The 12,161-nt window shown below is 40.8% G+C and overlaps 1 protein-coding gene across 4 annotated transcripts in view; it reads right to left on the bottom strand.

Annotated features, from left to right (window-relative positions):
• The window catches only part of SEC24A (SEC24 homolog A, COPII coat complex component), a 66,163-nt gene that overhangs the window by 46,897 nt on the left and 7,105 nt on the right, over positions 1–12,161 (bottom strand). For all 4 annotated transcript variants that reach the window (XM_047778656.1, XM_047778653.1, XM_047778654.1 and 1 more), the window contains exon 2: positions 7,291–7,773. In XM_047778656.1, the coding sequence (XP_047634612.1) occupies positions 7,291–7,773 (483 nt within the window). The remainder of the gene's footprint in view (positions 1–7,290; positions 7,774–12,161) is intronic.

Raw genomic sequence — 12,161 nt, 5'->3', positions numbered from 1 at the left:
AGACTTTTAAATTTATATCCATACTTCACACATTTCTAAATCTCTCCTTATCTGTCAATTATTAAAGCAGTATAAAAGCAGTATCAGCAACAAATCACTTATAGGATAGACATGATGCCCTGTTTATTAGTTTTTCATTTAACTGGCCACAGAGTTTCAACAGGTCACATCAAATATTCTAGCAGAAATTAATATGAATAAAATTTTATGAGTGCCTATCAATATAGTTAGGTTTAGAGCTAGCTTCTAAAACTACAAAGTACTGTGGTTATTCTAAATTCTCCAAGTTTTTTTTATCATTTTCAAAGTGAACTTTTTGGCTACACCCACAGCATGTGGAAGTTCCTGGGCCAGGGATCGAACCCGTACCACAGCTATAACCAAATCCACAGCAGTGACAAAGCCAGATCCTCAACCCACTGAACCACAAGGGAACTCCATCACCAATTTTCTATTAGGACAATAAGTTCTAACTCATGTAAAAACACTTGGGGAAACTCTTCCATGTGACATGGAAAGTTCCAAAACTCTGTTCATTCAAATCAATGCAACTGCTTCCACCTTCTCATTCGCCAAAGAGGAGGAATAAAGACTACAAGGTAGAAAAAAATAGTACTGATAAAACAAACACATGGGAGTTCCCGTCGTGGCGCAGTGGTTAACGAATCCGACTAGGAACCATGAGGGTGTGGGTTTATCCCTGCCCTTGCTCAGTGGGTTAACGATCCGGCGTTGCCGTGAGCTGTGGTGTAGGTCGCAGACGCGGCTCGGATCCCAAGTTGCTGTGGCTCTGGTGTGGGCCGGTGGCTATAGCTCCGATTGGACCCCTAGCCTGGGAACCTCCATATGCCGCGGGAGCAGCCCAAGAAACAGCAAAAGAGACAAAAAGACAAAAAAAAAAAACAACCCACATGTAATTTAATTTTTCATTCCACGACTTTTTTTTACTCCTCTGAATTTTTTAAGAGAAGTAAGTAAGAAATTTTACTTATGATATTCTACCTGTATTTTGTAAACCTGTACTTTATAAAACAATGAATAAAGATACCCAAATATGAAACTTTTCAGTATGTTTCTGCAACACTGTTCAATTCTCCAGGGCCAAAATGAAAAATGATCTCCCAACAAGATTAATCACTGCCTTGTTGTCAAAAGACAAAGATTACTGCCATGTAGCTCCCTTACCGAAGGAGCTCCTATACCTATCTATGGCAACAAAGACAACTCAAAGGAACAAAAGGGCAAAGTACATTACCAACTCAGCATGAACAAGAATGTATGATATATCTGGCTACAAAGAAGTAACAATCTAATGTTTTAACAGAATACAAGTGAGCTTTTAGAGATTTTTTCATAGCTTTAAGAGGAAAATTCTTGAATCCAGGATAGGTTACCTTTACATAAAATAGACACTATTTTTTCAAACTGAATGATTCTTACTTAGAACACTACTGGCCAGAGTTTCAGATGTGCCTCTGAGATCCCTAAAACTAAGGTAAAAGTAGTCAAAGGTGGCTTAAAAAAAGACAATTTTAGTATGTGAACTAGAAACTTAGCCTGACCTTGATACAGTTTTGGGATTGTTTTTTTTTTTCTTCTTTCTTTCTTTCTTTTTTTTTTTCTGTATGTGTGTGTGTGTTTTTGGCCGCACCTGGAGCACATGGAAGTTTCCAGGCCAGGGAATGAACCTGCATCAGAGCTGTAACCAAAGTCACAGCAGTGACAATGCTGGGTCCTTAACCTGCTGAGCCACGAGGGATCTCCTAGTTACAGTTTGGGTATCAGACAATCAGGCATCTATTAACAGTAATAAGAAAACAGTGGTAAAAACTGGGGAACTTTTCTAGAGGTCCCATCAAGAAAAAAGAAAGGTAGTCATATATTTCTTTTAGGTTCATTCTATTAGTTTATGTATCTTTCTTTCCCTTTCTTTCTTTCATTTTTGGCCACGCCTGTACCATGTGCCAGGGACTGAACTCGCACTGCAGTTGTGATGTATGCCTCAACTGTGGCAATGCTGCATCCTTAACCCATTGTGCCACACAGGAGAACTTCCTTTCTTTCCCTTTCTATTACACAGAAACCTTCGTAAGTTTTGGCACTTCCTTATGTCTCATCTCTTTCACCACATCTGTGCTGCAGTCAAGGTATTCTACCTAAGGGCTGCTGTTATAGACAAAAAATATTTCAGGCTACTGATCATGTGCTTTTTAATGAGGCTACACCTACTCTTAAACAGTTTTTCAACAGTAACTTTTCCCAAACTATTTTCTTAGGGCTTTCGGCAAGTTATTTAAGCCTCCCATTTCTTCTCTCTTAAAACACATTACTGTGAAGACAAAATAAGGTAATACACATAAAAGTTTGGTAAAATGCTAGAAAATTAAAAATATTAATAAATGTTACCTATAATTCTCTTTTTTTTTTAATTGTCTTTTTGCCTTTTCTGGGGCCGCTCCAGAGGCATATGGAGGTTTCCCAGGCTAGGGGTCTAATCAGAGCTGCAGCTGCTGGCCTACACCACAGCTCACAGCAACATGGGATCCTTAACCCACTGAGAGAGGCCAGGGATCGAATCCGCAACCTCATGGTTCCTAGTCAGATTCATTAACCACTGAGCCGTGACGGGAGCTCCTAATTCTTCCTTTTTTCTAATGGCCTCACCCAGGGGATATGGAAGTTCCTGGGCCAGGGACTGAATCTGAGCCACAGCTGTGACCTTCAGAGAAGCCATGGAAATGCCTGATTCTTAACCCACTGTACCAAGTGGAAACTCCTTACCCATAATTCTTAATAATGTAGTGAATATTCATTATTTTCAAGTGATTGATGCTCATTCATGGTGTCAAATGAGTAAGAATAAAAGTAATCAGAAACATTTTGGTTCTAACCACTATGGAGCAGAAGATCTCTTCAAAGAAGAGATTTGAGTTCCCATCGTGGCACAGTGGTTAACAAATCCGACTAGGAACCATGAGGTTGCGGGTTCGATCCCTGGCCTTGTTCAGTGGGTTAAGGATTCAGTGTCGCCCTGAGCTGTGGTGTAGGTCACAGACACAGCTCGGATCTAGCGTTGCTGTGGCTCTGGTGTAGGCTGGCAGCTACAGCTCCAATTAGACCCCTACCTAGCCTGGGAACCTCCATATGCCGCAGGAAGCGACCCTAGAAAAGGCAAAAAGACAAAAAAAAAACAAAACAGATTTGAGCTTGCTAAGGGGGAAGCTGGGAAAGGGATGGAGTGGGAGGTTGGGGTTAGCAGATATAAGCTATTATATACGAAGAGGATAAACAACAAGGTCCCACTGCATAGCACAGAGAACTATATCCAATGTCCTATGTTAAACCATAATGGAAAAGAATGTTTTAAAAGGACTACATACAGGAGGAGTTCTCTTTGTGGCTCAGTGGTTAACAAACCCAACTAGGATCCATGAGGATGCGGGTTCAATCCCTGGCCTCACTCAGTGGGTTAAGGATCCCGCTTTGCTGTGAACTGTGGTGTAGGTCACAGACTCAGCTTGGATCTGGCATTGCTGTGGCTGTGGCTGTGGCTGTGGCTGTGGCCGGCAGCTGTAGCTCCGACTGGATCCCTAGCCTAGGGAACTTGCATATGCTGCAAGTGCACCCTCCCAAAAATAAAAGAAAAAGTAAAAGAAAAAGAAAAAGGAGTATACATAGGAGTTCCTGTTGTGGCGCAGCGAAAATGAATCTGACTAGTAACCATGAGGTTGCAGGTTCAATCCCTGGCCTCGCTCAGTGGGTTAAGGATCTGGCTTTGCTGTGAGCTGTGATATAGGTCACAGACACAGCTGGGATCCCACACTGCAGGGGCTGTGGTGTAGGCCAGCAGCTGCAGCTCTGGTGTGAACCCTAGCCTGTGAACTTCTATATACCACAGACACAGTCCTAAAAGCAAAAAAAAAAAAAAAAAGGAGTGTATATATATATATATATGTGTGTGTGTGTGTGTGTGTGTATATATATGTATGTACATATAACTGAATCACTTTGCTGTACAGCAGAAATTAACACATTGTAAGTCAACTACACTTCAGAGTGTGACTCAGTGAGTTAATGATCTGGCTAGTCTCTGTGGTGTTGCCAGTTTGATCCCCAACCCTGCCCAGTGGGCTACAGCTCCAGCATTGCTAGGATGTGACTGAGATTTGATCCCTTGCCCAGGAATTTCCCTATGCCAAGAGTACAGCTTAAAACAAACAAACAAAATAAATCAACTACACTTCAATAAAAAATATCAATTACACATGAAGTATATTAATGTAAACTTATTCAGTCATTTGCAGCGGAAACTAGCCTTCCATCTCCACCCCTGTAAAAGAAAAAGATGGTCTCTCCGGAGATCCCACTGTAGCACAGCGGAAACGAATCAGACTAGCATTCATGAGGATTCGGATCTGATCCCAGGCCTTGTTCAATGTGGGTCAGGGATCCCACGTTACTGTGGCTGTAGTGTAGGCCCACAGCTGTACCTCCGATTTGACCCCTAGCCTGGGAACTTCTATATGCCACAAGCACAGCCCTAAAAAACAAAACAAAAAAAGGAGGAAAAAAGATGATCTCTCCAAGAAACTAAGTTTCTAGAAGCAACCTTAATCTTTACAAGGCCAAAATGCATTTACCAGGGCAGGTGGCTAAGAGGATAAGAAAAATAGTTACAGGAGTTCCCATCGTGGCCCAGCAGAAACAAATCTGACTAGGAATCATGAGGTTGAGGGTTTGATCCCCGGCCTCACTCAGTGGGTTAAGGATCCGGCATTGCTGTAAGCTGTAATGTAGGTCACACACTCAGCTCAGATCTGGTGTTGTTGTGGCTGCGGCATAGGACAGCAGCTGTGGCATAGGCCAGCAGCTGTAGCTGCAATTAGACCCCTAGCCTGGGAACCTCCATATGCCTTGGATGTGGCCCTTAAAAAAAGAAAGAAAGAAAAATAGTTATGGGAGTTAACAAACTACAAAACTACAAAACTGATTAAGTGTATATAGATGTAGTAATACATAGGACTATAAAAAGGTAACTACTGATAATAGTATTTCACTCGGAAATTTTTACTCGCTTGCTTCCTTAAGGATATCTTCTTAGCAGAATCAACCTGCAGATCCCAATACAGAATGTGAAATGCTTTTCAAAGTAACACTATTAATGTTGATAAGCATTTAAGACATATTTTTTTGATCTTTTTTTGGTAGCCCTGCAGTATACAGAGCTCCAAGGCCAGGGATCAGATCCAAGCTACAGCTGTAGCAATGCCAATACTTTAACCCACTGTGCCAAGCCCGGGATCGAATCTGTGTCCTGGTGCTACAAAGACACTGGCCAATCACAGTCTGCCACAGCACGAACTCTTAATTTTTTTTAATTTATTTATTTGGGTGTTTTTTCTTCTTTTTGTTTGTTTTGTTTATTTTTGGCCAAGCCCAAGGCATATGGAAATTCCTGGGCCAGAGATCAAACCTGCACCACAGCTGTAACTTACAGCCACAACAGTGACAACTCTGGATCCTAAACCCACTGAACCACAAGGGAATTCCCATGGCACAAATTTTAAAAGCAAAAAAGAAACAGTGAAAAATATTAAAAAAAAAAAAAAAGGGACATAGTGAAATGGCTAAATAAACCTTCTTTTGAACCACATATGACCAAACAGGGAGGTTAAAAAAATAAAATGATCAGAAGTTTCTGGTCACGGCAAAATAAAATAAAATAAAATAATCAAATTCAATTCAAGAAGACATATATTTCAGAGTTCCTGTTGTGGCTCAGTGGTAACGAACCCGAGGTATCCATGAGGATGCTGGTTTGATTGATGATCCCACTCAGTGGATTATAGAACCAGCGTTGCCATGAGCTGTGGCAGAGGTCGCAGACTCAGCTAGGATCTGGCATTGCTGTGGCTGCAGTGTAGGCTGGCAGGTACAGCTCTGATTTGACCCTAGCCTGCGAACTTCCATATGCTGCAGGTGTGGCTCTAAAAAACAAACAGATTTCTTCTCAAACTGGTGTACAGATTCAACACAATCCCTATAAAAATCAAAGCTGTCTTTTTTTTTTTTTTTAAACAAAATTTGAACCATGAGGTTACGGGTTCGATCCCTGGCCTTGCTCAGTGGGTTAAGGATCCGGCTTGCCGTGAGCTGTGGTGTAGGTTGCAGACGAGGCTCAGATCCCACGTTGCTGTGGCTCTGGTGTAGGCCGGAAGCTACAGCTCCGACTAGACCCCTAGCCTGGGAGCCTCCATATGCCACGAGAGCGGCCCTAGAAATGGCAAAAAGACAAAAAAAAAAAAAGAAAAGAAATTTAACCTTAAAAAAAAAAAATTTTTTTCATGAGCTGATTCTAAATTCTTATGAAATCTGCAAAGGACCCAGGACAGCCAAAACAATCCTGGGAAAAAAAAACAAAAACAGTTGGAGGAGTCAAAATTCCCAAATTCAAAGCTTACTACAAAGCTTACTATAAAGATATTTGGTACTGTTATAAAAATAGACATATAGATCAATGGGATAGAATTCAGAGTCCAGAAATCAATCCTGCATTTATGATCAACTGATTTTCAACAAATGTGCCAAGATCATTGACTGGGAGGAAGGACAGTCTTTCCATCAAACAGTCCTGAGACAACTGCATATCCATAGGCACAAGGATGAAGCTGAATCCTGACCTAACACCCTACACAAAAATTAACTCAAAACTGATCAAACACCTAAATACAGGAACTGAAATTATAACACTCTTAGAAGAAAACACAGAGATAATTCTCTGTGCATTGCTTTCTGACCACAAATGTGCTCAATAACACTCCTAACTCCCAAAGTGCTGTCTGTTGTCACTGGCCCGTCCATGATCCTATGATCCTACGATTTCTGGAGCTAAAAATGGTCTACGCCATTTAAAAAAAAAAAAAAAAAAGTCAAGCCTTAGATAGATCCAGTCCAAAGAGAGATCACAGGGATTGAGATTCTCTAGAATATACGATGGAACCCTATTAATAAAAGTAATGTCCATTCCTTAAGGAAGTGGTTCTGCATGCATACCTGAAACCCTGAAATATCATGAGAGACTCAGAGGATACCTTCAGAGGAAAGACGCAAAGGGGAAACAATCATGATTTCAAGTTAATCCAAAGATTATAGAAGTAATCTATTTAAAGATTAATAATGATAAAAAAAATCGACAGCCTCCTATACGTTTTTAAGGTTGTAATATTAATTCAAACACTTAAGTAAAACTTCCCCATTTCTACATTTTAAGCACTCCTGTAAGAACCCTACCTGATTTTATGAAGTTGTTTTGAAGTGAAGTATCTGCAGAAGAAACATACTGATGATTTGTCAAATTTGTATTCCCCGACATAGCTGGCTGGGATGATGCACGAGGATAATGGTTTGTCTGTGGTGAATAGTTATACTGCCAATTCAAAGGTGGTGGTATGTTGGCTCCAGGAGGAAAGCTCCCAGAAGGCATTGGTGTAGCAGCTGGGTTCTGAGAAGTAGGTGGTGGCACTCGGGAAACAGAACCACTATGGAGCGAAGGTGTCACTGGATTAGAAGCCACAGGTGGTCTATAAAGAGTCTGTCCAGGTCCCTGATAACTGCTTAATGGAGAAAGAGTCTGGGAACCACCAGAGTTAGACTGTTCAGGGACTGGATTCAAAGTCTTTGCTGGTATTAGATGAGGGTAGGATCCTGGAAGCTGGGAATTATAGCCTTGGCTCACCGATACTTGTGAAGTCATCAGTGCATTTTGGACAGGACCTTCCAAAAAGAGGAAAAAAAATTAATTTTACAAATAAAGCAACACTTAAAATAAAAAGAGTAAAACATACAACTCCTACAACTCAACAATAAAAAGACAAATAACCTAATTAAAAATGAGCAAAGGATTTAAGTAGACATTCAAACATGCTTCCAAATGGCCAGTAAACACTTGCAAAATGTTCAACATCATTAGTCATGAGAGAACTGCAAATCAAAACTAAAATGAGATACCACTCATACCAACTAGGATGGTTAAAATGAAAAAGATGGAAAACAATGAAGGCTGACAGGGATGGAAAGAAATCAGAACCCTCACTGCTAGAGGAAAGGTAAAAGCAGTGCAACTACATTGGAAAACAGTTTGGCAGTTCCTCAAAATGTTAAACATAGTTATCACATGATCTGGCAATTCCACTCCCGGTCTGCATAAAACCTGCACACAAATGTTCATAATATCATATTTGTAAGAGCAAAGAAAAAACCCAATGGCCATGAACTGATGAAAACATAAACAAAAGAGGGTATAACCATACAGTGGAATATTATTTGGTCATAAAAGAAATGAAATAGTGATGATATGCTATAATATAGATGAACCTTGAAAACTTTATGCTAACAGAGTTCCTTTCGTGGCTCAGTGGTTAACGAACCTGACTAGGACCCATGAGATTGCAGGTTCTATCCCTGGCCTCGCTCAGTGGGTTAAGGATCTGGCATTGCTACGAGCTGTGGTGTAGGCTGGCAGCTGTAACTCCAATTTGACTCCTGGCCTGGGAACCTCCATGTTCCATAGGTGCAGCCCCTAAAAAGCCAAAAACAAACAAAAAAAATTTCTGCCAAGTAAAACATGCTAGTTGCAAAAGAACATACACTATATAGATCATTTATATAAACATCATGAACAGGAAAATCCATAGATACAGCATGGATAAAGAGGTATATCTGTGGTTACAACTGCTGGGATGAGGGAATGGGTAGTAAATGCTGATGGATATGGGGTTTCTTTTGGGGAGGTGATAAAAATATTTAAAAACTGATTATAAGATAGTTGTAAAACACTGTGACTACATTAAAAGTCATCAAACTGTACATTTTAAAGTATTAAAAAAATTAATCTCTAGAATCATCACTTGTACTCAGGAATATGCTATCAATTCTGTCCATAAAACTAGACAATAACACAGTGGGTTAAGGATCCAGTGAGGCCACAGCTGTGGCTTGAGTTCGATCCCTGGCCCAGGAACTTCCATATGCCACAGGTGTAGCCATTAAAAAATTAAAAAAAACAAAACAAAACTAGACAATAAAAAGAAACAAGATGGGAGTTTGCTGGTGGCTCATGGGTTAAGGACTTGGTATTGTCATGGCTGTGGCGCAGGTTCAACCCCTGACCCCAAAATTTCCACATGGCACAGGCACAGCCAAAATAAAATAAATACTGCCAAAAAAGGAATATTTTTTTAAAAAGCATTCATACCTTTTTCTTTGGACTTTTTACATTTAACAGATTAAAAAAGAGGAGTTCCTGCTGGGGCGTCTCCGTGGCACCAGGATACAGGTTCCAGCCTCAGCCTGGCACAGTGGGTTACAGGACCTGGCATTACCAACTGAGGCTTGGATCTAATCCCTGGCCCAGGAACTCCATTTGCCACAGGGTGGCCAAAAAAGAAAAAAAAAAAGAAAAAAAAAGTTCCCATTAAAAATAAGTAAATAAAAGGTAGAAAAAGAAAATATTTATCTTCCAATCATACCCCTTCAATCCATGCAACCAACGTTCAATATCCTCAGCCTAATCTGAACCCTTTCATAAATTACACAACACTTATACAAACATACATAAGCAAATGCATGTAAAGAGAGAGGTAGGATGGGGGGGGCCTATAAAAGCATATGCATATAAATAATATGAAGCTACAGAGGGAGTTAGTCTATAGGCACTGCTCTGGAAAAAGAATAAAGGTATCTTTCCAGGACAAAAAGAATAGATCCGAATATAGTAGTTGCAGCACTGTCTGTAATAATGAAAAATTAGAAACAAATCAAATAGACATCAACAGGAGACTAATTTGTAAATTAGTCACTCAACAAATTATCAATAAAATGAAGAGTTCCCGTCGTGGTGCAGTGGAAACAAATCCAACTAGGAACCATGAGGTTCTGATTAGATCCCTAGCCTGGGACCTCCATATGCCACAGGTGCGGCCCTAAGAAGACAAAAGACAAAAAATAATAAATAAATAAATAAATAAATAAAATGAATAAACTAGATGTACTGGGGTTTTCTGCTTTTTAGGGCTACAACCAAGGCATATGTAAGTTCCCAGGCTAGGAGTCAAATCAAAGCTGCAGCTGCCAGCCTACAGCACAGCCACAGCAAGGCTGGATCCAAGCCACGTTTGCAACCTACCTCACAGTTCAGGGCAATGCAGGATCCTTTACCTACTGAGAGAGCCCAGGGATCAAACTCACATCCTCATGGATACTAGTTGGGTTTGTAACCTGCTGAGATACAACAGGGATTCCCTGATGAATCTTTTGATATAACTCACGTCATGACAGATGAAAAATCAAATTTCTACTGTGAAAGACCTTTCCGATTTAGGGAAAATACTAGGAAAATGTTTTAGTTTGCGGAAGATCTCGGCTTAAACTTTTAAACTATTGATTACATCCATAGTTCTCTATGAATTAATGAATATGCACAACGTACATGCAAGGTAAAAATGGCGTAAGTCCTACTGGACAACTTGGAAGTGACTTTAGTCCTTGCCAGATACCTCACTACTGCAAAGGCCTAAAAGGAAAGAACAAACCAGGCTATTAAGACCCAACATAGCAGTTCCCGTCGTGGCTCAGTGGTTAACGAATCCGACCAGGAAACATGAGGTTGCGGGTTCGATCCCTGGCTTCAATCAGTGGGTTAAGGATCCGGCGTTGCCATGAGCTGTGTGGTGTAGGTTGCAGAAGCAGCTCGGATCCCGCGCTGCTGTGGCTCTGGCGTAGGCCAGTGGCTACAGCTCCGATTAGACCCCTAGCCTGGGAATCTCTGTGTGCCACGGATGTGGTCCAAAAAAGACCAAAAAAAAAAAAAAAAAAGACCCAACATAGAGGGACATGAGAGAGCGAGGTCAGGTAAGCCATCACACTGGCATCAAGGGACCAAGCATTTGATTGATTATTAATCTTTTGATAGAAAGCAGTAGGCAAAGAAAGGAGATTAATGAAATAAAATTCCTATTATATGGCAAGACAAGAAATTTTCTTTTTCCTTTTCAGCTGCATCCAAGGCATATGGAAGTTCCCAGGGGAGGGGTGGAATTGGAGCCAATCTGCAACCTGTGCTGGATCCTTAATCCAGTGAGTGAGACCAGGGATCAAACCCACATCCTCATGGATACTAGTCAGATTCTTAACCCACTGAGCCACAACAGGAACTTCAAGAAAATTTAAATATAAAATTTTTCTGGAGTTCCTATCGTGGCGCAGCAGAAACGAATCAAACAAGGAACGATGAGGTTGCAGGTTTGATCCCTGGCCTTGATCAGTGGGTTAAGAATTCGGTGTTGCCATGAGCTGTGGTGTAGGTCACAGACGCGGCTCAGATCTGGCGTTGCTCTGGCTCTGGCATAGGCTGGCAGCAAAGGCTCCGACTGACCCCTAGCCTGGGAACTTCCATATGCCACAGATGTGGCCCTAAAAAAAGGACAAAAGACAAAAAAAAAACCCAACTTTTCTGTGCCCCTTTGGGCCTCCTCCCTTTGGTGTGTACTTTGCATCTCTATCAACCAGACCTACTCAGGAGATAACCTGCCTTATTAATCTTGTAAAGGTCATGGTGACTCACTACCTGCCTTGTACATGCAGATTTGGATCGTGTAAACTGTCCTATACATCATTTGATGTAACGATTTGTCTCAAAAAAAGGCATATAACTGTACTTTGATCTGTAACAGGTGGAATATTCTTCAGCACTTTCTGAAATACTGTTAGGTCTTAATCCTCAAATAGGCTGGAAAAAAATTTTCCATCTCTTTTTTAGATCTTAGACCACTGATTAATTTCAGCATCAAGACTACATTTAGGCTAACCATTCATTTTATTCCAAATAGAATTTTATTCCAAATAGAATAGGGACATTCCATTCATTTCCTAACTGAAAAGACACATTTTATTAAATATCTTCTGAGGACACAAGGTGAGGAAGGTCCACTCCATCTCTGCCCTCAAGCAGCTATGGTCCAAATGGGAAGACGAGCAGGTGTGAGGACGAGAGAGAGTGAAATCTTAAAGAGATAATAGGAGTTAGCCCCAGGAAAAGGATTGTCAAGAGTGTTCCAGGAAAAAGAAACTACTTGGGCAATAGCCTGTGGTCATGAAAGGGCATT

This window comes from Phacochoerus africanus, chromosome 4, assembly GCF_016906955.1.
Source record: "Phacochoerus africanus isolate WHEZ1 chromosome 4, ROS_Pafr_v1, whole genome shotgun sequence".
In the NCBI taxonomy this organism is placed as follows: domain Eukaryota; kingdom Metazoa; phylum Chordata; class Mammalia; order Artiodactyla; family Suidae; genus Phacochoerus; species Phacochoerus africanus.
This window is presented reverse-complemented; position numbering and strand designations above follow the sequence as displayed.